At 43.8% G+C, this 26651-nt stretch overlaps 3 protein-coding genes across 3 annotated transcripts in view; 1 reads left to right on the top strand and 2 right to left on the bottom strand.

Annotated features, from left to right (window-relative positions):
• Window positions 1-687: 687 nt before the first annotated feature.
• Window positions 688-2980, bottom strand: LOC119028567 (T-cell acute lymphocytic leukemia protein 1 homolog). The gene is made up of 3 exons (XM_037114709.1): window positions 2433-2980; window positions 1851-1900; window positions 688-1445 (listed from the first exon to the last, which is right to left on the bottom strand). The coding sequence occupies exons 1-3, from the start codon at window positions 2453-2455 to the stop codon at window positions 1105-1107; spliced, it is 414 nt and encodes a 137-aa protein (XP_036970604.1). The 5' UTR covers window positions 2456-2980; the 3' UTR covers window positions 688-1104.
• Window positions 2981-8656: 5676 nt separating this feature from the next.
• Window positions 8657-13356, bottom strand: fam174c (family with sequence similarity 174 member C). The gene is made up of 3 exons (XM_037114708.1): window positions 12902-13356; window positions 10934-11059; window positions 8657-9609 (listed from the first exon to the last, which is right to left on the bottom strand). The coding sequence occupies exons 1-3, from the start codon at window positions 13273-13275 to the stop codon at window positions 9606-9608; spliced, it is 504 nt and encodes a 167-aa protein (XP_036970603.1). The 5' UTR covers window positions 13276-13356; the 3' UTR covers window positions 8657-9605.
• Window positions 13357-15380: 2024 nt separating this feature from the next.
• The window catches only part of si:ch73-60h1.1 (calcium/calmodulin-dependent protein kinase type IV), a 16375-nt gene continuing 5104 nt past the window's right edge, over window positions 15381-26651 (top strand). The window contains exons 1-5 of the mRNA XM_037114707.1: window positions 15381-16768; window positions 20019-20097; window positions 21278-21340; window positions 21752-21834; window positions 22076-22148. Coding sequence (XP_036970602.1) covers window positions 16665-16768; window positions 20019-20097; window positions 21278-21340; window positions 21752-21834; window positions 22076-22148 — 402 coding nt within the window. The 5' untranslated portion in view covers window positions 15381-16664. The remainder of the gene's footprint in view (window positions 16769-20018; window positions 20098-21277; window positions 21341-21751; window positions 21835-22075; window positions 22149-26651) is intronic.

The raw sequence follows: 26651 nt of genomic DNA, 5'->3' as shown, positions 1-26651 counted from the left end.
CACAGACTCACACACACACACACACACACACACACACACTCACAGACTCACACACACACACACAGACTCACTCACACACACACACACACACACACTCACAGACTCACACACACACACACACACACACACACACTCACAGACTCACACACACACACACAGACTCACTCACACACAGACTCACACACACACACACACTCACACACACTCACACACACTCACAGACTCATACACACACACACACAGAGACTCACACACACACAGACTCACACAGACTCACACATACACTCACACACACAGACTCACAGACTCACACACACACACACACCCTCTCTCAGCTCTCTGATTGGAACACGCCCCCTCGCTCCTCGGGGACCTGTTGCTGTTGTTGTCATGTCTCTCGGGGCCGTCTGATTGGCTGAGATGTTTATCAGTCATCAGTTCCACGCCCACTCATAACTGGCTTGTTACAGTGACAGGCCCCGCCCCCTCCTGACCTCATCACCCTGCTGTCAGTGTTCATGTGTGATATGATCCTGACAGAGTGCACTGTGGGAAAACAGCCTGCTGACTCTCACACAGGGTGATGAAGAGGAGGAGGAGGAGGAAGATGACCAGGTGACACTTAATCCTCCACACACCTTTAATATATTTATCATTAGAGTCGTGTTCAAAATCAGTCAGTGCATCAGAAGCTGAATGACTTTTATTGATCCTCACAGGAACGTTTCTTCCAAACATGACAACAAGAAGATATTTTAACAGAAGCATTAAAATCATTAAAGCACCAAAAGTTCCTTTAAATGAAAGAAACTGGATCTGGTCACTGATTCTTCTGCTGACACAGCAGAACTTCTTCTTCTCTGACAGAATATAAACACACACACCTGCTTCATATGAAAGCAGGTAAACAAGAGTTCATTAATAACACCTGATCATGTGAATATCACAAGAGCTCCTCTGTTTCTCACTGAGTCACAGTTCAACACTACAACATGTGGTCTGTAAAGGACCATACCGCTCAACAACAACAGACGTTGTTTCAAGTTTTACTTGTCCTGGTTTCTGCTGGATCAGCCTGGATGGACTCGTCCTGCTGGTCTCTGCTCAGCTGTAGCAGGTTGGCAGGTGGAGGTGCTGCTCCTCCATCAGACCTTCTCCGTCCAGGGAACTCTCACAGCTGGAGTTTGGTGACAGCCCGTTTTCCTGCTCCAAGCTCCCCGATTGGCTTCGGGGGGCCACCATGAGGTCCTGGTCCATCACCAGCTGGTCCAGGAAGTTGATGTACCTGAGTGCCAGGCGCAGGATCTCATTCTTGCTGAGCTTCCTGTCGGGGGGGTGTGTGGGGATGAGACGCCGCAGCTCAGTGAACGCTCCATTAACGTTCTGCTGCCGCCAGCGCTCCCTGCCATTGGTGGAGATCCGACGGACGCCACAGGGACGAGAACCTGAGGGGGAGCAGAGAGAGGAGAGGGGTGAGGACCGTCATACAGAACACATGAAGAAGAAAAAGCTGGACAGGAAGTAGAGACAGATTCTGTAGATGACTGACTGACGCCTACTGTTAAATCAGTAGTTTTCTCTATGGAGTCTGGTCTACACACCAGAGCCTGTTTGAGTTTAATGAATCAATGAAATGATTGGACAGCTGTCATGTGTGGTCCAGCCAATCAGAGCACAGTCTGCTACTCTGTGGTTCCTCTCTGTATCATTAATTAAATATTCAGAACATTTCTGGGTGACACTCTGCTGACGTCATCATCTAACAGAACATGTGAAAATGTGTCACTTTAAATATTAATTGATATTAATTAATCAATTAATAAACTTGAGACGTTTTAAAGACGTCATACCGTCACATGGAGCTGATGTGTGTGACATCACGATGCATCGATCTGGATCCCTGCACACACACACACACACACACACAGGTCAGTCAAATGACGACATCTGAGGGCAGAAGTGAAATCAGAAACATTTAGAAGCTGACATGATAACTTTAATAGCGTGACGTCATCACAGACTGACTGAAAATCTTGTATTGATTTTGTGACGTTCTGATCGGAGAGGACACGTGATTTGTTCCCGGCAGTCATTTCTATGTTTGATAAAATAAACAGCATTTAGCAACATTAATGACAGACTGCAGCAGGAAACTAGTTTAGTTATTGATCCACTCAAAGGTGAAAAATATTATTGATCTGTTTTCTACCAAACAACCAATCAGCGACTTCAATATTACTGAAACCAATAAAAAGGAAATATGAAACGAAGCCTTGATTCAATATGAGTGTTTGATTTCTCCTCGGTTTTAGAGATGAGTCCGACTAGTCGGTATTGAACGTGTCTATCGATCATCCGTCAGTGCTGACAGGTAACAACATCACAGGAGGTTCATCCTCAGCTCACGCTCTGTTATTTCCGGGCTCTCTTACCTGTTGGAGGTGTTCGGGTGCATGATGTCTCGTGCAGGACTGTCCTGGTTCGGTTCAGCGGCTCCGGGGCAGCAGACAAGTGGACGGTCCGCAGCTGCAGTGTCCTCTGCGCGTCCCGCCGCCGCTTTATACTGGGCCGCGGGTCGTGAGGCGTCGTTTCCATGGAGACCCCATTAATTACGACACGCCCATTAAAGCCAGACGCGGGGGGCAGACCCCCGCGGGAGTCGTGTTTTCCGGCGCCTCCTCCTCCGTCACGACCCCCAGACACAGACACACACACACACACATACACACACTAATTGGTGATGTGTTGTTACAGATGTTTGTAAATAGTCAGTGGTGACGTCGTTAAGCTGCAACATTAAAGTAATGAACACATTAATGCGTCAATAATCATAATCAACATCAACAGGTCCCGCGGGGGGTGAAGGAAAGTAACTAAGTACATTTACTCAGTAGCTTTATCTTTCACTTTTACTTGAGTTTTTATTTTCTGCTACTTCACTACTTTTATCTGATTACTTTAGTTACTAGTTACTATACAGATTACAAACTGTGTCATTTATAAATGAATTGATTTTCTCATCAGTCTGATAAAACAGTGATTGTGATGATCAGCTGACTCACAGTTTATACATACATGTAATCTATGGATTAGTTTCTTTTATTTAAGTACATTCAATCAGAGTTGTAAAGAGTCATACTCGAGTAAAAGTAAAGATCTGGTGTTTGAGTGTTACTCTGGTAAAAGTGAGAGGATCTTATGAAAAGTACTCGAGTAAAAGTCTTAAAGTATCTCATGTAAGTATAAGAAGAACTTTCTGCTCTGATGCAGTAAAAGTATAAATACTTGGAAATACTCAAGTAAAGTACTAAGATGTACCTCCACTGGTGCTGACCTCAGATCAGATAAGCAGCTGAGACAGAGGTGGGAACTGAGGATGAAGCATCATCACACACACACACCCTCTCTCAGCTCTCTGATTGGAACACGCCCCCTCGCTCCTCGGGGACCTGTTGCTGTTGTTGTCATGTCTCTCGGGGCCGTCTGATTGGCTGAGATGTTTATCAGTCATCAGCTCCACGCCCACTCATCATTGGCTTGTTACAGTGACAGGCCCCGCCCCCTCCTGACCTCATCACCCTGCTGTTAGTGTTCATGTGTGATATGATCCTGACAGAGTGCACTGTGGGAAAACAGCCTGCTGACTCTCACACAGGGTGATGAAGAGGAGGAGGAGGAGGAAGATGACCAGCAAGAAACAGAACAAATATATTAATCTGATCAATAAACTAAGTTAACTGAGACAGGAGAAAATATCAGTCGATCAGCAGCTGTCTGTGAACACACCGTCTGATCCAACCACTGAACCAGTGACAGCAGCACCAGACTCCCTTAACAAATGTGTCAGTTTAGTGAGTTGTTGAGTTGGAGACACTTTATAAACTCTGTGAAACTCTGTCTCTGACTCATTCTGCATTATTTGAACCTTCTTGTTCATTCAGTAAATGTTCTACATGAACTTCTTTCTGTCTTCGAGTAGAAACATGGAGTCTGTTTGTCTCAGTGGTGGACGGGTTTGTTTCATACATCACACCACTAAGGTGACTCGTGGTCAGGTACAGGACCGAGGTGAAGGTTACTGGACCGACATTCAGTCCGGAGGAACTCAGCAGCGTCTCTTCCTCAGTGTGACCCAGAGTCAGCAGCAGGACAGTCAGCTGACTCCCTGAACCTCCGCTGTGACTGATCAATAAGTTTCATCACTGTTGGTTTGATTTACACTAAAACTGTTTCTGCATGCTGACTTCATGACATTAGTCACAATTATGTTCTGGAGCCTCAGTGGTGGAACAAACTCCCGACCAACGTCAGGACAACAGAGTCACTCTCCATCTTCAGCAAAAGACTCAAGACTCATTTGATCAGACTTCATCTCTACACAGAGCATAACTCCCTAAAATTATATTTGCACTTGTATGTTTGTATCGTTGCACTTCAATCACAACACTTTTGCACTTAAAGTATTGTAGCGTTCTGTCTGGGACCACTGTGAGGACAATGACCAAGTGAGCTGGTTTATCTTATAATGTGCATTTATTGCAACAACCCTTAACCCCGCATCAACCTCCTGATGTCACTTCCTGCTTCTACCTAACACTTAACACATATAGCAGAACACATTTACAGGGTCGCTACACTGTGCCCCCCCCTTACAAAATCCCTAGCCCCTAAGGGTCAAACAAAGTCTCTAAAGTGACCTGGGGCTTGTCTCTGTCTCTGAGGTCACGGTTCAGGACCACCCTGTTCTGCAGCAAGGGCTGTGTGTGGTGAAAGGTGGAAATAGGGGAAATGGGGCTTCTGTCCACAGGTGGTCTGCAGCCACCTCTCCTTGGCCTGTGTGCATGGTTGGGCGTGGTGTTTGAGCCATGATATCCCTGGGAGGATGCCAGGGGTTCAGAGTCCTGGGGGGAAAGCAGGTCCCCTCTGTACGGGGCCAACCTGTCTCTGTGGAGCGCAACCTTACTCCCTCTGGGTGGCAGCTGGACTCTGTACACCACCTCACCCATCCACTCCAGTACTCTGCAAGGCCCTACTCAATGGCAGTCCAGTTTAGGGCACCGACCTTTCTTCCTGCCACCTTTTCTCTCCCGTCGCTGGCCCCTTCCACGCACTCTGAAGCACCTGTCTTTCACCCGCAGAGCCTGAAGCTTCGAACATAGCCCCTTAGTCGCGGTCTAAGTCCCTGCTACCTCGTCCCATGGCGGTCTCTGTTCCTCCTCAACCCACTGCAGCACTGATTGAAGATCCACATCCTGCTCCTGTTTAGTCCTCCACTCCCCTACGCCAACTATGCATGAGGCATGTCTCCTCTTCCTCCCGGAGCTCTCTCTCATGGGCCTCCCTCCACTCGCAGTATCGGCATCCATCAGGTGAACAGGGGCATCGGGACAGGGCATCAGCATTAACGTGATGAGCCCCAGCCCTATGCACCGGGTGAAAACGTAAGACTGCAGCATTTCCAACCAGCGAGCAACCTGGCCTTCTGTCTCCTTAAAGCACATCAGCCACTGCAGCGCTTAGTGATCATTCCTGACTGTGAAGGGCAGCCCACTGAGATAATATTTACTTTACCGCCATCACCACAGCTAGGAATTCCCAGCGTGTGACACAGTATCAGCGTTCAGCCTTGTTGAACGTCTTGCTGAAATATGCCACCACTTTCTCACCTTCTGGCCCTGCCTGAGCCAGGACCACACCCATGCCAAAATTGCTGGCATCCGTATCCAGGATGAATGGCAGGGAGAGGTAGGGGGGAGTGAGAACAGGATTCTCAATCAATGCCCCCTGGAGCAAGTCTTGCTGGCATTCTGGTGTCCAAATGAAGTTGCTGTCCTTCTGGAGCAGGCGATACAGGTGGGCAGCTGTGCAGGAGAACCCGCGCACAAACCTCCTATAGTATAAGGCCATGAGCCTCATACTCCCATGAGCCAGAATGTCATCCGAGTAAACTAGACGTTCCTGGAAGGGGAAGGGGGTGTCCAAGTGTTTAGAAGAGGGGGGTATCACCAGGGGGCACCAGGGATGGGCTGCAAACAGCTGAAAAAACAGCTGAAAGAGTGGGGAAGCTTCTCTGTTGAGCATCTGAGCCCAGCAGTGAGGGGCTATTGCCCTTGGCTGGTGTGGTTAAGGTGCATTCTCGAGCCTCAGTGGCTTTCACAGCCAGTTGGTGGAGTCTTGGCTTTTGTGCAGGGAATGTAATTTTTACTGTGGGGCCTCCAGGGAAGCTAAGCGTGTTCTCCCCTGGGTCCAGTACGCCGCATACCAACCTCAGGAAGTCCAGTCCCAGTATACAGGAGTCCTGCACCTCCACCACCCGCACAGGAAGGGTCACTGACAAACCCCCCACATTTAGAGTCACTCTCCCCTTCCCCAGCATAGGAGTGACCTCCCCAGTCACTGTCCGCAGCTGTACTGTAGTTTTTTCCAATTGTGTTCCCCCTGGAACAACATCAGGCATCATCAGAGTTGCTGTGGTACCTGTGTCCACAAGGGCATTATGTGTGTTCAAATCCCCAACATGAGTCCAGCCCACCACCATCACTAACTCTGCAGTGTCATCTGCTTCAGGTGGGAGCGGAGCCCATCTCCCCCGTCTGTGTTGTCTGGCTCCTCCTGCGAGTGGCGATGCAGCATGGGACACAGATCCAGGAGTCCATATCGCCCCAGTTACATGGACCCCGCATTGTTTCCCTGATCTCTCCCGTGCTTAGGACACTAGCTAAGGATATGGCCAGGCTGGCCACACCCCAAACAGACGAGGGGGTGTTGGCGGGGTTGTGTGGCACCGCGGGGTGTTCGCAGTGCCACAGCCCAGATCAGTTCAAGAACGCATTTCTCACCACAGGGACTTCCAGACTGCTCTAAGTAGTTCTCTCACCCACAATCTCTCTTTCCAAGGCCAGCTCCAGCACCTCTTGCAGGGTGTATATATATATATATATATATATATATATATATATATATATATATATATATATATATATATATATATATATATATATATATATATATATATATATATATATATATATATATATATATATATATAACTATAACTCTTGCAGGGTATATATATATATATATATATATATATATATATATATATATATATATATATATATATAGTAGAGGATATTGGCCTAATTCAGGGGATATTGGCCTAATTCAGCTCTGCATGCAGAGTTGGGAGCTCCTCTCTGCACCTGGAGGATATTTTTGCAGAACTCTGCATGCAGGTTCTCGATGGGATGTTAGTCCCATTTAGTCCAGTGGACCCCACACCTCGCTGCCATATAATGCAGTGGGTTCAATGATTGATCTGAATATTTTGAGCCAGGTTCTAATTGGTACTTCAGTGTTTATTGATTTCTTAATGGTATAGAAAGCCCTTTTTGCTTTGTATTCCTCTCTGCCTGCTAAGCCCCTCCCATAGGGGAGCCTGCCATGCATGAGCAGGCTTGTAACCATGGTAACAGGTGGATGGCAGGTAACCAAGATGGCACATTCAAAATAACAACAACAACATAAGCCCTGATTGTTCTATTTCTGATCAATACAACTAAATTACACTGATGAGTGCCTCGTGTAGATCACTGTAGATATCCAGAGTAACAATCAATATTCCTCACATCACTGTAGACGAGTTACCAGGTGATCAATCAGGTAATCATCACCATGCTGCCTTTCTGAAGCATGAGTAACGTTATTTCTCTAAACCAGTTCAACCACTTCAGAGCGTTAACTAACGTTACAACTGCCCACTCGTGTAAAGACACTTTGCTAAACAGAAGCCATAAAGACAAAGCTAAACACTGGAGTTAGCATACAAGCTAACAAGCTAGATTTTCCAATAAGCTATGGAGCTCGATTGACAGTGATTGACCCTTCTCAGAAATGCCCCTTGGCTCTGATTGGATTCTTGCAAATCAAATTATAGCCACTGGGTGGAGCCAGAGACAGCTGACCTGTATTTGATTCTACTGTCACATCATAATGACAATTTTAGCAAATATAACAAACAATGGTTACAGACTACAACTTCAACAGGAGACAAAGTCACATTTATCAAAACAACACATCAATAATCAGAATAACTCCAATACATTTAATCAGTGGACGCTTTTGTCCAAAGCGACTTACAATAAGAACGTCTGTCACAAGAGAGAAACAACGACATTATGTCGATGGAGTAAAACGAAATATAGAAACAATTGTCAAGCCGTCATCTGAGGATCATAACTACTGTTTATCAAAGACACTGTAGCAACTCTGTAAACGTGTTCTGCTATATGTGTTAAATGTTCTATTAAAAGTTCTGAATATGAAGGAATGACCTCAGAGCACGTCAGGATCAAGTCGAACACAGAACTACCAAGCATGCATCGATTTAACGCAGGACCGGCTCATCTGCACCGAGCCCCATGTCAGCTGAGAAGTGTCGGACTGAGAGCCTATCACTGTGATCGATCCGTCAGGGGGCGGGGCCAGCAGGTGTGTGCAGGCTAAGGGAGATGTTCAAAGGACGTGGCACCACCTGCTGGTCCACTCAGCATCAGCCAGTAATGACGTCATAACAGCAGGTCACTGATGCAGCTCAGCTTAAAACATAGATGTATATTATATCTGTATACACATACAGTATATAACAGACTAATAATGAGTTATTTCTATCTTTTTATTAAAGAATGAGAGTGAAACAATCAGAAGCTTCAAAATTTAAAAATAACAGATGTTGAAACACGTTAAAGAAAATGTGGAGGTTTTATTGCCTTTATAACAGAAACTGTTGAATGTAGAAATGCGTAAATGTAGAAATGTATACAATGAAATAACTCACATTCTATGTGAATGTAAATGATGAAGAGTGTCACCAAACAGCAGCTGGAAAAATACAGAAATCACCTCCAGACAGGAAACAATGGGACTCATGATCAATCTGTCTGTTCTGATCTGACTCAGCTGTCATTAAAGGAACAGTTCACCCACACATGGAAAATCCCTCATTAGATAATGTAAAGACCCGATCAGGTTGTGATCCAGAACTGTTCTGTGGACTACGACACTTCACTGACTTTATATCATCAGGATGATGATGACTGGATGTTTGGGTGAACTGTTCCTTTAAGCCCTCTGCTCTAGTTTATTGAGCTGTGAATAGATTAAAAGCAACTTGAAGGAAAGTTCTGGTTCGTCTCAGTTCGGCATGTTGAACTGTAAGGGTGACACTTTGAGTCACGATCAGCTGTTTGTCAGCCTGCAGTAGTTGAAGCACGACAGAGGAGCAGAACAGCTCAGAATGAAACAAACAGGTAAAGAAAAAAACTAAATACAATTAAAGTAGTAGTAATAATAATAATAATAATAATAATAATAATAATAATGAACAAAGGAGAAAAATTTGGCCTGATGATTCTCCACAAACTCTACAATACCACCTTAAAAAAATAAATGATCTCTTGCTCAGGTTCCTCGAGCAGCTTTGGCATTTGTCTCAAAAACAGTTTGGTCCAATTTTATCTTCCTGCAGTTGTCACCGGTCTGTCCTCTCCAATCAATAATCAATATCAGCCGACATCCACAGACGTGATCCATCAGGAGGAGAGGACTCATCTGTACAGAGACACAGATAACACTGATCAGATCAATCAGCAGATCAATAATTCCTTCAGGAAAACTGGAGAGCACAGTTCTGGACGCTACAGCGCCGACTGAGTTAAAGGAACATCTGATTCGATCAGATCAGCCGGGTGAGCAGAACCAGCAGAATTTAATCACGGACTGCAGTTTATAGTTTATTACCTTAAAGACATCAGTGAGTCAAACTGATGGATTCTACAGGACGGGTTCTACTGAGCAGTTTCAAAAGTCCAACAAGTTACAACTTCAGCATCTGTCACACATCAACTCTTCTTCACTTCAGCACTGCAGAGCTGAAGTCCATCTGTCGTGTTACCACATCACAGCTGATCTGATCTGAACCAACCTCAGAGCTGTGCATGAACCGGACCTCAGAACCAGGAGACTCAACTTATTTTATATCACACTGTTTTCATTTGAAACACTAGTTTTTTTAATTACATTGTGAAAATATGTCTGGGATTCCTCCATGTACCAGCAGAGGGAGCTCACGTGCCAGCCGTGGTGATTGGACCGTTCTGAGAATCAACGTGGTTTTAACATATAAAATACAAATCCAGTTTTTATTTACACTCTGACAGAGAAATGCTGAAACTGAAGTTGTAAAGAGAAGCTCTGACATCAGAATGAAGGAAGACAAACAGATGTCAGCTCATCTCCATCTTTACATCCTCCACCTCACAACGTCACTCCATCAGCTTGTTTGTGTCTCACGTGAGGAACACGTTAAAAACTGTTCCCAGGTCTGTAGCACGACTTTTAGTTTAGTCCAAGTTTTCAGAGAAAATGAGTTGAGTTGGATTCAGAACAAAAGGAGACCACACACTTCCTGTTGTTCACTAACAGCCACCAGCAGCCGTCTGTCTGCAGGACTGAATCCTGACAGGATCCATGAGCGACTCTGTGTGACTCCACCTTCAGTGAAGATGGAAGGCTTGACAGATTTCACAGAAACACACACACAGTGTTTTCCTTTACGAACTTGTGCTGCAGCTATTGATCACTGTCAATTAATCGATCAATGACGTCTTTAATCTGCTTCTTTCGTCCAGAACACAAAGACTTGTCTCAAAATAGTTGGTGATTAATTTTCTTTTGGTTGTCTGATCGATTAATCGCTGCAGCTCCAGTTGCACGCCCTTTGTCACCCGCACTGGGAATCAGTTCTGTTCTGGTTTCTGTGCAGTCCGGTTTTAATTGGAAATGTCCGGTTCTGAAGACATATCTAATAAAATCCTGACTGAGAGATGAGACACTCTGCTGCTAGTTAATGTGCAGCATTCTGCTGTTGTCTGACCTGCGGAGGCTGCGCGCTTCGTACAGCGTGTCGTCCTCGTCGCTTTCCACGCCGTCCATCTCCACAGAGTCGTCGTAGTTTGACAGCAGGCCGTACTTCTTCTTCTTCTGGCTGGGCCGCTTCAGCCTGTCGACACCACACCACAATAAATGGCAAAAAGAACAAGTACAAATTACCATGATGGATCACATGAACAACTGCTGAGCGGAGACTACATTAAATTGAGATTGACATCTTGTTATGGGCCGTTATGATGGTGGTGTTGTTTTTGTGTGTGAACAGACCGACTGACTGATCTGAACTGTTTTTGATCATATTTGAGAAATCTTTATAAGTTAATAAAATAATTGTTTAACGTTAGCAGTATCAGCTCGATGCAGAATTAAAGAGTGAATCCAGCAGCTTGAGAAAAACACGTGACTCACACTGGAAACAGTGTGTGCTGTTGCTAATAGGACAGAAAACATTAAACTGCAGGAATTCAAATGGAGCTTGGTGTGAAATCTGTCCACCTGCAAGAATCAGGCAGGTAGGAAACCGTGTTGCTGAGGTAACACTGCAGTCAAATCACTGCACAACTCAGATTAGGAAGCAGCAACATAGAACTGTATGACCACTAGACAAATGTTTCGATCAATTAATTGACTGACTAAACGTATTGGGAGATGCTGGTTATGTAAATGGTCTTTACAACACTTGTCAGATTCACACATTAACACACACATTCAATCACTGATGGCAGAGCAGCCATGCAAGGCGCCAGCTACTCATCAGGAGCAATTTGGGGTTCAGTATCAAAGACACCTTGACATGCAGCTAGGGGGTGCCGGGATTTGAACCAGCGACCTTCTGGTCACTAAAAGACTATGGTTGGTGTAGACAGGTGACGAACTGACGTGTGGGTGTTGAAAATATATAAAACAGCATAAATATCAATATCAATTAGCATGTGTGCCTCTGCTGGTGGGAGAGGAAGTATTAAATTGCTGACTTTATGAATGTAGTTTGGTGACAAGGTCATAAAAATAAAACGTATAAATGGAGATTAGTGTAAAATAAATTCTTAATATTGATTGAATCAGTTTGTCAAAAAGATGTGACATAAACAAATTAGCATTCATAAATCTGTGATCAATACCTTTTCTCTTATCAGCAGCTCTACATAATCTGAGAGATGTGATGAATGTGTTTTTCTACAGCTGGAGGAGACACGCTTCAGTTCAGCTGGAATCTGAGCTGACATTTATACAAAACAGTAACAGAGACTGAGAAGAGGTAAATTAAACAGCCACGATCTTACATTTTCTTCTGGTGATGTGTTATCTCTATATTCCGTCATGACAACAGTCCACCTGTGTAAGTTCTCACCACGGAGCGCGGGATGAGACCTCGAAGTGAAGGAGACGCTTTTAGAAATTAATTGTTTGATTGAGATTTAAGCAGAATTGAAGATTATCAACTAAACTCGTACATCAGCACTTACATCACCGTTACAACACACAGAATTCTGCTGATGCGACAGGAAGCGTTGAACGTCTCCATTCATGAATTTTGTGTGACGTAGTTGTTTTTTTTTGTTTGTTTTGTTTTTGATTAATCAAATAATGTATCACTTTGTATTTCATTCGTTTGTCCAACATGTGACCTCAATTAACGTCTTTAACAATATTACAGCCTGCTGTTCCCTGTGCGCGCAATGACATCACACCAAACTCCGGAGATAAATCTGGTGATTTCTCTTCTGTTATCTTCAGTTCACGGTTCAGTATGAGTCATGTGTTGTTCTACAGCAGCAGCACAAACTCTTCACTTCGGCTGATCTGAGAACACTTGGACTCATTTTGGACGAAAGAAAAACAAGATAATTAAGAAGCAGATGTTTGACTTTGTATTTACGTATTGTTCGTGTCATTCACTGATTTCATCCATATGTGAATGGAGTTTGGTGGAAATGTGATTAGCTCTCACCGAACAGCTCGGATCAGGAAGTAGAGGACTCCTATCATGGTGACACCGATGAGGACGTACAGGGCCCTCTGGATCATCGAGCCGTCCAGAACTCCTCCCGGACTCTTCCCACCGCCCTGGGTCGAGTTTAACCCGCTGGAGTTCGTCACGGCGGGTCTGGGCACCGTGGTGCTGCCAACGGCGGGGTTTGTCGCTTGGTCAGCCAGTGACACGAAGAGCCAGCAAGTCGGAACCAGAATCACCGACAGAACTCTGTGGAAAGTCATTTTAACGCCACAGAAGAGGAGTCGATTGAGAAAAGACAGAAAGCGGAGTTTCAGCCCAACTCTTCTTCTCTGGTGACAGAAAGTAAATCCGAACCCGGAAGTCCACATCCGCCTACTGCTGACGTCAGTGGCTGGGCTAAATTCTCCCTCAGTTTGACTCGCAGGACTTGAGGACTTACCTGCCAACCAACCAGCGAGCTCCACACCTGCACGATCAAAGGTTGAACCGAATCAATACTGTAGATGTGTGAGTGACGGAAACATCTGCCTGCTATTGATCCATCATGACAACATTTTAAAATGTTTTCAGAGGAGCTGATGAAGAGTAGAGAGCTTCCTACAGATGTGTGACATCACAGTGTGACATCACAGTGATCTTTGACTTGTCAGAACCTCTAAACGATCCAGAGCAGATCGAGAGGAAAAAAACGTAACAACATCGCCATTCTTTAAGTCTCAGGAGGATCTTTGATAAACATCATATCCTGGTTCACTTTAAACCCGCCAACACACTGAGGCAGAACCTGGTCCATCCCGAGGACCGAACACCCGGACACGAACAGAGTTCTGTAGTTCATGATGTTCAGTGCAGCAGGACTGCACAGATTATTACACTGGGGAGACAAAACAACCTCTTCATATACAAATGTCACAAAACAGGAGGACAGACTCCTCAGGTCCAGACTCCTCAGGTCCAGACTCCCCAGGTCCAGACTCCCCAGGTCCAGACTCCTCAGGTCCAGACTCCTCAGGTCCAGACTCCCCAGGTCCAGACTCCCCAGGTCCAGACTCCTCAGGTCCAGACTCCCCAGGTCCAGACTCCTCAGGTCCAGACTCCCCAGGTCCAGACTCCTCAGGTCCAGACTCCCCAGGTCCAGACTCTGCTGTCCACTGACATCCGAAGGAGACAAATCATCCCTGTGAGGACAATAATGTGAACATCTTGTCTAGAGAAGACAGATGTTTTGAAAGAGGAGTAGAAGAATCCATCTATGTCAAACTTGAACAACCATCTTTGAACAGAGGAGGTGGATCAAGACATCACTGATCACCACCTACAGAACAGAACTGAGTTCTCTCCTCAAACAGCCAATCACGCCTGGGCTCACCTAGACTAAGCACCCCTCATGAAGACCGGTTGGGTCAGCGACCCACAAGTAGCCCTAATGACTCTGTAAGGACACTCCCACTCTATGAAAGAACACTCCCATATACTATAGGGACACTCCCATATTCTGTAAGGACACTCCAACACATAGTTTAAAGCCTGCAGCTCCTCCAGTTAGTTAGCAGTGAAGAACCTCTTAGATAAAAGGTGAAACATCTTCAACAAACTGAATCAGCTCCAGTTGATGATAATACTCATAATAAACTCATAATAAAATAAATCTAAACTTTTTGATAATTTTCTCAGAGATTCTGTGTGTTTGAAGACACAGCTGGATTCAGGTCCCTCTGGCAACATCTGGACTGGTGACAGGTTCTGATCAGAACCTGTCCACTGATCTCTGTGTGTCCTCCTGATGATTGAAGTGTCAGTTTTAATCCTGCAGCTGTGCACCTGCCTCCACAGCCTGCTGCTTTTTAACTGATGAGCACATCTGGACTGATGACATCACTCAGTGACAACAAACCCATCCTCACCTGTCCGTCCAGATGTCAGCGGGTCACTCCTGTGGGTCAGAGCTTTAAATTCAAAAACAAATTTCAGCTGGTTTACAAAGCAAAATAATCTCGAAAATATTGTTTCTTCATCAGCTGACTGTGAACCAATCGACCTGAAGGGAAGTCGATTCTTTAACTCAACAGAATCTGAAGCACAAGAGTTGAACTTGTCTCCATCCGGTCAGCAGGGGGCGCTGTGGAGTCTGCAGTGATGGACTCAGTCAGCTGTGTGCAGGAGTTAAAAATACTGTAATACTCCAGTAAAACTATATCAGATGCTCTGAGGATTATGAAGTCTTATTTACTGATATTGTTGTGTCTAATATTTTATTTCAGTAATCGGCTGCTTTTTCACAGAACCTCTTCTACATGTGCAGGTAGTAGTTTCCAATAGGTACAGATTAATAATGATTAATATATATATATATATATATATATATATATATATATATATATATATATATATATATATATATATAGAGAGAGAGAGAGAGAGAGAGAGAGAGAGAGAGAGAGAGAGAGAGCTCAATATACTTTCAATTTAATACTATATATATAATATTCTTCCTTTCTTAGATCTCTCACTCATTTTATTATGTATTTATTATTTTTTAATATAAATATTCAAAATGTCCAAAATTTGTTGAGGTCTCAAAATTTTTTTTAAATAAATTAATTTCCGTCAATTTTTCAGTTTATTAAGATTAATTAATGACTTCTAACATTAAAATTAAGTATCTGTCAATCAATCCCACTGATATTAAAATAAACGTTCAACTCTGGACACGTGAATAAAAACATAAAAACCATAAAAAGCAGCTCGTCATAAAGAACTAAATGACTTATCAGAAGAGTTCGTGACGTAGGCTGGACGGGTCACGTGTGTCAGAGGTGTGATTCTCTGGAGCAGAGCACGTGTGACGCTGTCAGGGTTGCGGGTTTGATTCCCGCAGGATCAAAGCCTCCAGATGTCACGCTAATGTACATTTATGTATTTAGGTTATTTCTGTATTTAGGTTGCTGACTTCGGTGACTGACAGGCCTGCCGTCCAATGGGAGCGCGGCTCGGCTCATTTTCAGGGCTGTGATTGGCCGTTGTGGTGATTAGGGGCGGGGCTGTGAGATTACAGCAGCATCTCTGTCTCTGCAGATCCAGCGGACATCTGGAAAAGCCCAGCCCGGGAACCAACCCTCCGAGCACCGACCCCCGACACCCCGCAGCCCCGCAGCCTCGCAGCCGGGCTCCGCGCTCTGCTTCCCGGTGAAAACGCCGTCAGGCTCCGGTGTTGTTGTCGCAGCTCTGCGGCTGCTGCTCCACCGGGAGGCTGCTGCGCTCCGCGAGAACGGACGGAGCGTTTCTCCGGTAAAAACACGGAAATACGGATAAATCCCGGGAGGACAGTGATGGACTGAACCGATCCGACATCTGAGACGCTTAAGGCCCGATGGAAGCTGCGACACATCTGGACCGGGTCTGTGTGGATCCCGGTTTCAGCTGTAGAACGGAATAAAGAGTCGTGTCCGTCTCTGAGGGTCTCATCGATCTATAGTTTGGATCCTGTTCCGGATCAGATACGGTCCTGGTCGAGAGTTTGAAGGAGCAGGCGGATCCTCCTGCTGGTCTGGATTAAAGCCCATCAGGATCATGAATCATCCCCCGCTGCTCCTCTAATCTGGGTTTTACCGAGCTGGATTTAAATCTGAGATCTGATCTGGATTACTCAGCTCCCGGTTCCGATCGGGTCGCACCTGACCCGGTCTGAACCGCTCCCGGTCTTCGTGTTATCTTGAACTCGGTTCTGGTCCTGGTTTCGGGGAGTTCCGCTGTCGCCATGCCGACGTCCCGGCCTGGTTCTGAGGTGGAGTTCTGGGTGGACGGGTCGAGGCGGGACGGGACGGTGGAGGAGTTCTACACCCTGAGCTCCGAGTTGGGCAGGTCTGGACCACATGGGGGGGGGGGGGTGTTGAGGCGAGTTGAAAGTGGTCCACATGAGGGGTCGGTGTGGTCCCCCTCAGGTCCAGGATTAATCCGTGTGGTGGACACGGACCCTCTGCAGAACCTGACAGACCAGAAACTAAAATAATATTTCATGTTGAGTCAGAACGGTCTGATAAAGAATGCAGGTTCTGATTCTGACGTCAGAACAAAAAGATGCTTTAATATTACAGAGTAAATAACTGTGACGTCAGCGGGTCAGGTGATGTTTAGTAATAAAGGAACAGATCTGTGACGATCAGCTGATGATCTCTGAGGAGAGAAGACGTAAACAAGGACTCAGATATTAATAATGATCTTTATTTACACAGCTGTTCTGAACCAGCTGCTTGTACAGTTAAATAATAACTCACAACAGATTAACAACAAAATGCTCAACAAACACAAAATCATTAAAACAGAACCGACAACACAACGAGTCCAGAGACGTAAGCTAACAGGAACTAGAAAAGACGTAAAGTGATTTAAAGATCAGCTGATGTGGGCTGAAGCTTCGTCTCATTCTGATCACTTCCTTGTTCTTGTCGAGGAGGCGGAGCCTGCACGCTGTGACACTGTGAGTCGTATCACCACGACATCCTTCGACACGTGTCGTCGCTGAAGTCTCACCTCTCCGTCAGAAACACAGGTGACATGAAGTCTATGCTCAGGTGGATTTCAGCGTGCTGTCACCGCTCTGAGCTCCACTCGTCCGCCTGTGTTTCTGCTCTGCTGTTGTTTGTTGTGCAGTTCAGAGACGCGCTGATCGAACAGCAGTTGGCTGCAGGCGGCCATGTTTGAGACGTATTGAACAACCTGATGAGAATCAGTGTGAGTGGAGTGTGTTTCTGTGAGTCAGCGAGTCTCGTGTTTGAACAGTTTCTGCTTCTCAGGTTTAGAAAACGTTGTGGTTGGATCCAAAAACAGACCCTAGAAATATCCAGTGATGTGACTGGAGCTGCACTGACTCCACCCCCAACAGTCAGCTGATCATCATAACGTGATCGTGATCCAACACGGTGGTTCAAATGTAGACCTCAGACGTCTGTGGTTTATAGGAACGTTACCTGCTGACATCACATCACTGATGTCAGCATCGGTCTGAAGATCTGCAAACAAACCAGAGACTGATCACACAGAACTGATGACATCGTCCAGGCTGACATGACTTCCTGTTGTTAGAGCTAGTCAATAAATCAGAATTGATCACCATCCATCAGGTTGTTGTTGACCGATGAACAGATGTGTCCATCGAGCTGTGCTGATGCTAACATGGCTAATCACTAACGATGACATCACAGGCTGTAACCCGATACCAGTCAGCTCCATCACAGCTGCTGTCATGTGATTGGCTAAAGATCAGTGAGGCAGTGAGGTCACAGGTCACACACGCCTCAGTGACAAACAGATCAACAGTCTGACAGGTGCAAGCTAAAGTGTGACTTCATCCAAACTGTCCAATCGGTGAGCACCCTGTCAGTCACATGACTTCATGTTCAGGCGTGAACGAGTCCCAACAGTGGTGTGTGTGTGTGTGTGTGTGTGTGTGTGTGTGTGTGTGTGTGTGTGTGTGTGTTATGTTGTGTACTGGTTTTCATTTGTTTTTTTTTTCGAGTACACAACAACAACAACAACAACAACAACATCTGCAGCAGCAGCAGCAGCAGCAGCTCTGTGGAAACAGTAGAATAATGTCAGCAGTGAATTCGGAGGGTGTGAGCAGGTGTCCTGTTGCCATGGAGACCAGCCAGGACTCTGCGTGTGTGTAGGGGGGATCTGTTATTCTGTTGGGACAGATGGAGGAAACAGATCCAACAACCACACACACACACACACACACACACAGCATTGTTTCAGTTTGTTTAGATGAATTTTACTGAGACATTCACAGACAGTGTGAGGATGATGAAGATAATGAAGAAGATGACGATGATGAAGATGATGACGATGATGACGATGATGACGATGAAGAAGATGATGATGATGATGACAATGATGAAGATGATGATGATGAAGATGTGTCGTCACAACAGAAACTATAAAACAACCTCCATTGAAGACAAATATCTGACCAATCAGAGAGCTTCCTGTTGTTTGAGACATTTAATGGCAGATTTTAATAATTATATTAATTATATATATTAAATATATTAATGAGTTCTTGAGGCTGGTCTCACGTCTCTTCACTGATGGAATGTAACTAGGTACATTTACTCGAGTACACAACCTCAGGATAATTCTGATGACAGTCTGGAGACAAATGTTACTCCACAACATTTATTTGACAACTTTTTATAATGTAATTACGTTTTGTTACATTTCATTTATCAGCTGAATATCACAATATCTTTATTGATAATCTCTACTGATCTGTTTAACAGCACGCTGTGTAAAAAAGCTGCTGATCTGTTGATTCTGATGAAACATTTATTGATCCGTTAAGCATTAAAGTGTAAAACCACGCTACTCATTTGAATAGCAATTGATCAAAAGAAATTACCCATTGTATGTGGGCGTGGCCTATCTTCTGCATTCCTGAGCAGCCCACACTGAAGCTGAGCTCCTTTATTGATCACTGAAGCACGACAGTGAGACTGCAGCAGACTCAACTTTATGATCCAAGTCTGAACTGTGTAATGTTTAAAATGTGCTGAGTGATCATCGACACGTCACCTGGTTCAGACTGAACGATTTCGGATCTTGAAGAACTCGAGAGAATTAATCAGGTTCTGTTTTCATTGATCGTCTCAACATGTGGTGAAATATTAAACATCTGCAGAGGTGGAACAAGTACGCTTACTTCTGTTAAAGTACAAATACTACAGTGTAGAAATACTCGTGCTCACTCGTTACTGAAGTAAACGTACAAAAGTACAGACAATAAAAGCGTGTGTATTTCCAGTACCTGAAGTAAAAGTACTCTTTATTCACAATACTATCATATTACTGTATTATAAATATATGAATGTGTTCTTCAACTCATTTAAATGACTTTATCTACTGCTGGTAGTTTCATCTGTAATAATACATCATTATTCATTAGTTGATTATATGAAGTGATTAAAGTACATCAAAACTTATAGAAACTGCATTTAAACTTTTTAAGATATTGCTTCTTGTCACATCCTGTTTTGTCTTCTGTAGAAGATTCCTGATGAAACACTGACTGTATAGACGTGGAGTTAACACTGTGTGTGTCGATGTCTTCCAGAGGAGCGACGTCCATCGTGTATCGCTGTGAGGAGAAACAGACTCAGAAGCCCTTCGCCCTCAAAGTCCTCAAGAAAACAGTGAGTGTCGGTTGTGATGGAGGAAGCAGACATCATGGGGTCATTCAGCTGCAACACATCGTCTTCATACGACACGCTGTACCGCTGAACCACAAACCACCAGAACACAATGTCTTACACCCTCCAACAATGTTAGCTTAGCACAAAGACTGGCAGCAGAGGGAAACTGTTAGCCTGGCTCCATAGACACAAACTCCATCTGATTTACATGTAATCTCATTTTTTAGCTAACAGGCTAATCTATAGTCCTGGAGGCAGCTGGGCTTCGTCAGAAGCTAATTCTCAGCTAACAGGAAATAGAAGTTAACTCTCAGCTCACAGGAAATAGAAGCTAATTCTCAGCTGACAGTAAATAGAAGCTAATTCTCAGCTGACAGTAAATAGAAATTAACTCTCAGCTCACAGGAAATAGAAGCTAATTCTCAGCTGACAGAAAATATAAGCTAATTCTCAGCTAACAGGAAATAGAAGCTAACTCTCAGCTGACAGGAAATAGAAGCTAATTCTCAGCTGACAGTAAATAGAAGCTAATTCTCAGCTAACAGGAAATAGAAGCTAACTCTCAGCTGACAGGTAATAGAAGAAAATTGGCTAGATGAATTTATCTCAGTTCTGTTACAGAAGCAACAAAACTGAAGTTGGCTTCATGTTTTGTCTTTATTCAGCTGGTTTCTATTGAGCCACTGTGGCTCAGGGGTCGAGCCAGCGTATTGGTATCATCCAAAGGTTTTGAAGGACCACTCAAGGACACTTCTTGAAGTGAAGACAACTCGAAGTGTCCTTGGGCAAGACACTGAACCCCTGATGTGCTGGTCGGCACCTTGCATGGCAGCCAACACCATCAGTGTATGAAAGTGTGTATGAATTACTGCAAGTCACTTTGGACAAAAGCTTCTGATGAATGTAAATATGAGCTCAGCTGAGGTGAATAGCATGTTAGCTAACAGGCTTGTAAATGTTAGCATGTGTTTATATGATATTATTTGCTTTCATTTAAAAACAGAGCCATCTTTGATGGAGCTCAGCTATCAGGTTCAACTTTTTTCTAGACTTTGTGCTAAGCTAGGCTAACCCTGTCCTGCACACACACCTTGTTGTGTTTGTTTGTGCAGGTGATTCTCTTCTTTCAGCTTTATTCACTTCCTGTTTGTTCGGTCTCATGTTGTTTCTTCTGTCACAGATCGACAAGAAAATCGTTCGTACAGAAATCGGCGTCCTGCTGCGTCTTTCCCACCCGAACATCGTAAGTATGTTTATCATAACAGCATTAATGAATAACTTTGAAATACATATGATTTACCTCAAACTGAGCTAATTACCTGATATTTTATATAAAGGCTCCTTTGAGACAGGTTTGTTTTGTGTTCTCATGTCAGTTGAATGTCATTATTATCATTATTATTATTATTATTCATGTCAGCTGCAGTTCATCAAATAGATTTGTCAGATGACTCGAGTCTGCGGATGTTAGGAACATGTTGTATTCCTGCTGCAGTAACGATGAGTCGTGTCAGACCAGCTTCAGAAACACTGTGGATGATTCACTGTGCCTCCATGTTGTAACCACCTCTCGTGTGACAGATCAGTACCAGGTGCTGTACATATAGGTTGATGTTTTATTAAGATTTATGTTCATTGTATGTTCTTCGGTCAGATCCAGCTGAAGGAGATCTTTGAGACAGACACTGACATCGCTCTAGTGCTGGAGCTGGTGACAGGAGGAGAGCTGTTTGACCGGTACGTTACATTACACTACACACATTACGTTACATAGACGGACACCTTCGTCATGAGTAAGATGAGACACTGACTCTAATGTGGCTGTGAAACATTGACAACAACCTTCAAATGTCCTAGAAAGTTCTTCTAAGTTAATGTGGTGGATCGAAACATGTGACAAACAGAAACAGACTTTCAGCAGAGCTTCATACAGACAGTCAAGATTCATAATGTATTGTATCTTCCCATTGGTTTCCAGGATTGTGGAGCGCGGGTACTACAGCGAGAGAGACGCCGCTCACGTCATCAAACAGATCCTGGAGGCCGTGGCGGTAAGACTGCTGCCTTCGCTGTCTCATCTCACCGTCAGACTTTCTGGCTGTCGTCACACAGCCGCCACATCTCTGCTGACAGCGGTCACAGTCACACTGGATAATCCAGCTGCAGCCTTCTCTCTGCTCGTTAGATTACTGGTCACTTCCTGCGTCTCTGTTCAGTCTCTGCAGCTTCACACATTCACATTAGAAACCAGCTGCTCGCTGACTGTCTTCTCCCGAAGTTGTTCTTATATCTGAAGCGTCTCGACGCAGGCAGAGAGTCATCAGAGAGTCGCAGTCCGAGTACAACTGACATTAGGTGTTATCAGACAGACTTCTAGTTCCTGTTAGCTTCTGGGTCCTGTGACTTTATAGTAAGTCTCTAGTTAATTTCTAGTTGTTTAACCTTTGGGCTCTGTCAAGAGTTTGCCTCTACCTTCTCGTTCCTGTTAGCTTACAGTTAGCTCCAAGCTCTTGTCCGCTGACTAACTTTTAAGCTAACAAGATAGACTACCACATGTAAATCAAACAGATTTTGGAGTTGTTGGAAGGTGAACTTTTTATTTTTTGAACACTAACAGTTTCTCCTTGCTTACATTTTTAGTGCTTAGCTAGGTTAACCACATCCTGGTTAAACTAGTATTCATGTAAAACATAATGACAGGATGTCACGTACAGTTGGACTGCTCCTTTAAGTCAAAATAAAGTTGTCTGCACAAGGACTTAGACTCAGATTCAATGTTTGTGGTGTAGGAGTTTGTCCTCCTCCAGCTGATGATTCACAACTTGCTGTTCCTCTGAAGAGTCAATGCGAAAGTGGCACACAATCATATTTAAATGTCAACATGTGATGGTACAAAACCATGAGGCGTTCACTGACAAGCTCATGCAATACTGCACTTACTAAATGTGTTGCTGAGGCTAAAGATGAGCAGCAGGAAGAAACACGGTAATCAATTAAAGCAACTAGCAAGTAGCAAGTAGTTATTATCATATTATCTTTATTATCACAACATGTAGTTATTATCATCATATTATGATGTAGGTGATGATGTAGCTGATGATGTAGGTGAAGATGTAGGTGATGATGTAGCTGATGATGTAGGTGAAGATGTAGGTGATGATGTAGATGAAGATGTAGGTGAAGATGTAGGTGATGATGTAGGTGATGATGTAGATGAAGATGTAGGTGATGATGTAGATGAAGATGTAGGTGATGATGTAGATGTATTTGATTATGTAGGTGATGATGTAGATGAAGATGTAGGTGATGATGTAGGTGATGATGTAGATGTAGGTGATGATGTAGATGAAGATGTATGTGATGATGAAGATGTAGGTGATGATGTAGGTGATGATGTAGATGAAGATGTAGGTGATGATGTAGGTGATGATGAAGATGTAGGTGATTATGTAGGTGATTATGTAGGTGATGATGTAGATGAAAATGTAGGTGATGATGTAGGTGATTATGTAGATGAAGATGTAGGTGATGATGTAGGTGATGATGTAGATGAAGATGTAGGTGATGATGTAGATGAAGATGTAGGTGATTATGTAGGTGATGATGTAGGTGATGATGTAGATGTAGATGAAGATGTAGGTGATGATGTAGATGAAAATGTAGGTGATGATGTAGATGAAGATGTAGGTGATTATGTAGGTGATGATGTAGATGTAGATGAAGATGTAGGTGATTATGTAGGTGATGATGTAGATGTAGATGAAGATGTAGGTGATGATGTAGATGAAGATGTAGGTGATGATGTAGATGAAGATGTAGGTGATGATGTAGGTGATGATGTAGATGTATGTGATGATGTAGATGAAGATGTAGGTGATGATGTAGATGAAGATGTGGGTGATGATGTAGGTGATGATGTAGATGAAGATGTAGGTGATGATGTAGATGAAGATGTAGGTGAAGATGTAGGTGATGATGTAGGTGATGATGTAGATGAAGATGTAGGTGATGATGTAGATGAAGATGTAGGTGATGATGTAGATGTATTTGATTATGTAGGTGATGATGTAGATGAAGATGTAGGTGATGATGTAGGTGATGATGTAGATGTAGGTGATGATGTAGATGAAGATGTAGGTGATGATGTAGATGAAGATGTATGTGATGATGTAGATGAAGATGTAGGTGATGATGTAGGTGATGATGTAGATGAAGATGTAGGTGATGATGTAGGTGATGATGAAGATGTAGGTGATTATGTAGGTGATGATGTAGATGAAAATGTAGGTGATGATGTAGGTGATGATGTAGATGAAGATGTAGGTGAAGATGTAGGTGATGATGTAGGTGATGATGTAGATGAAGATGTAGGTGATGATGTAGATGAAGATGTAGGTGATGATGTAGATGTATTTGATTATGTAGGTGATGATGTAGATGAAGATGTAGGTGATGATGTAGGTGATGATGTAGATGTAGGTGATGATGTAGATGAAGATGTAGGTGATGATGTAGATGAAGATGTATGTGATGATGTAGATGAAGATGTAGGTGATGATGTAGGTGATGATGTAGATGAAGATGTAGGTGATGATGTAGGTGATGATGAAGATGTAGGTGATTATGTAGGTGATGATGTAGATGAAAATGTAGGTGATGATGTAGGTGATGATGTAGGTGATGATGTAGATGAAGATGTAGGTGATGATGTAGATGAAGATGTAGGTGATGATGTAGGTGATGATGTAGGTGATGATGTAGATGAAGATGTAGGTGATGATGTAGATGAAGATGTAGGTGATTATGTAGGTGATGATGTAGATGTAGATGAAGATGTAGGTGATGATGTAGATGAAGATGTAGGTGATGATGTAGGTGATGATGTAGATGAAGATGTATGTGATGATGTAGATGAAGATGTAGGTGATGATGTAGATGAAGATGTGGGTGATGATGTAGGTGATGATGTAGATGAAGATGTAGGTGATGATGTAGATGAAGATGTAGGTGATGATGTAGATGAAGATGTAGATGAAGATGTAGGTGATGATGTAGATGATGATGTAGATGAAGATGTAGGTGATGATGTAGGTGATAATGTAGATGAAGATGTAGGTGATGATGTAGGTGATGATGTAGATGAAGATGTAGGTGATGTTGTAGATGAAGATGTAGGTGATGATGTAGATGAAGATGTAGGTGATGATGTAGGTGATGATGTAGATGAAGATGTAGGTGATGATGTAGGTGATGATGAAGATGTAGGTGATTATGTAGGTGATGATGTAGGTGATGATGTAGATGAAGATGTAGGTGATGATGTAGATGAAGATGTAGGTGATTATGTAGGTGATGATGTAGGTGATTATGTAGGTGATGATGTAGGTGACGTTGTAGATGAAGATGTAGGAGACGATGTAGATGAAGATGTAGGTGATGATGTAGGTGATTATGTAGGTGATGATGTAGGTGATGTTGTAGATGAAGATGTAGGTGATGATGTAGATGAAGATGTAGGTGATTATGTAGGTGATGATGTAGGTGATTATGTAGGTGATGATGTAGGTGATGTTGTAGATGAAGATGTAGGTGATGATGTAGATGAAGATGTAGGTGATGATGTAGATGAAGATGAAGATGTAGGTGATGATGTAGATGAAGATGTAGGTGATGATGTAGATGAAGATGTAGGTGATTATGTAGGTGATGATGTAGGTGATTATGTAGGTGATGATGTAGGTGATGTTGTAGATGAAGATGTAGGTGATGATGTAGATGAAGATGTAGGTGATGATGTAGATGAAGATGAAGATGTAGGTGATGATGTAGATGAAGATGTAGTTGGCTGCTGCACATGGTGGCAGCGTGCAGCAGCTGCAGGTCTCTTATGTAACAGCAGCTTCCATCCTGCTGCTGAACAGATTAAAACCAGAGAGGATTAACACACACACACACACACACACACACACACACACACACACACACACACACACACACACACACACACACACACACACACACACACACACACACACACACACACACACACACACACACTGCCCACAGCTGACCTACATCTACCACGCAGGAAAACATACGCCTGTGTATGTTTGTGTATACTTGTGTTTATATTAATGTTTGTGTGTGTGTGTGTGTTAATCTGCAGTGCAGAAACATCCTGCAGCCCTTGAACACATGAACATCCTCTGGTTTCTCAAAGTGTGGGTGGAGGCCTCAGCGTGTAGATGTGGAGGTGTTTGATATGATGGAGAGCGGATCAGAACCAGAAGCCTGGAGCTTTCTGTGTTTCTGCTGTAACAGATGATGAGTCCACTGTGTTCGGGTTTCAGACTGAAAACTGAAAACAGAAAAAACTTGCTGAGTGATTTTTCTGCTCCTGTGTGTCCGTGATGCTGCGTTCAGGTTCAGATGCTCCCTGAGTGTTCACTGAGCAGCAGGGCATGCTGGGAGCTGGAGGAAAAGGCCATCTGTCAGTCCATCCTGCCAAATCCTCCCCAGACCCCCCCACACCTCCTCCACTCGTCACCTGAGAG

Source organism: Acanthopagrus latus, chromosome 11, assembly GCF_904848185.1.
Source record: "Acanthopagrus latus isolate v.2019 chromosome 11, fAcaLat1.1, whole genome shotgun sequence".
In the NCBI taxonomy this organism is placed as follows: Eukaryota; Metazoa; Chordata; class Actinopteri; order Spariformes; family Sparidae; genus Acanthopagrus; species Acanthopagrus latus.
The sequence above is the reverse complement of the archived record's forward strand: the minus strand, read 5'-3'. Positions and strand labels throughout refer to the sequence as shown.

Coding starts and splice junctions, on each gene's coding strand:
- LOC119028567 (XM_037114709.1), bottom strand. CDS start 2,455: ATGCACCCGAACACCTCCAACAG. Junction 1,901..2,432: donor CACCCGAACACCTCCAACAG/GTAAGAGAGCCC, acceptor GTGTGTGTGCAG/GGATCCAGATCGATGCATCG. Junction 1,446..1,850: donor CACATCAGCTCCATGTGACG/GTATGACGTCTT, acceptor GCTCCCCCTCAG/GTTCTCGTCCCTGTGGCGTC.
- fam174c (XM_037114708.1), bottom strand. CDS start 13,275: ATGTGGACTTCCGGGTTCGGATTTACTTTCTGTCACCAGAGAAGAAGA. Junction 11,060..12,901: donor TTCCTGATCCGAGCTGTTCG/GTGAGAGCTAAT, acceptor TGGTGTCGACAG/GCTGAAGCGGCCCAGCCAGA.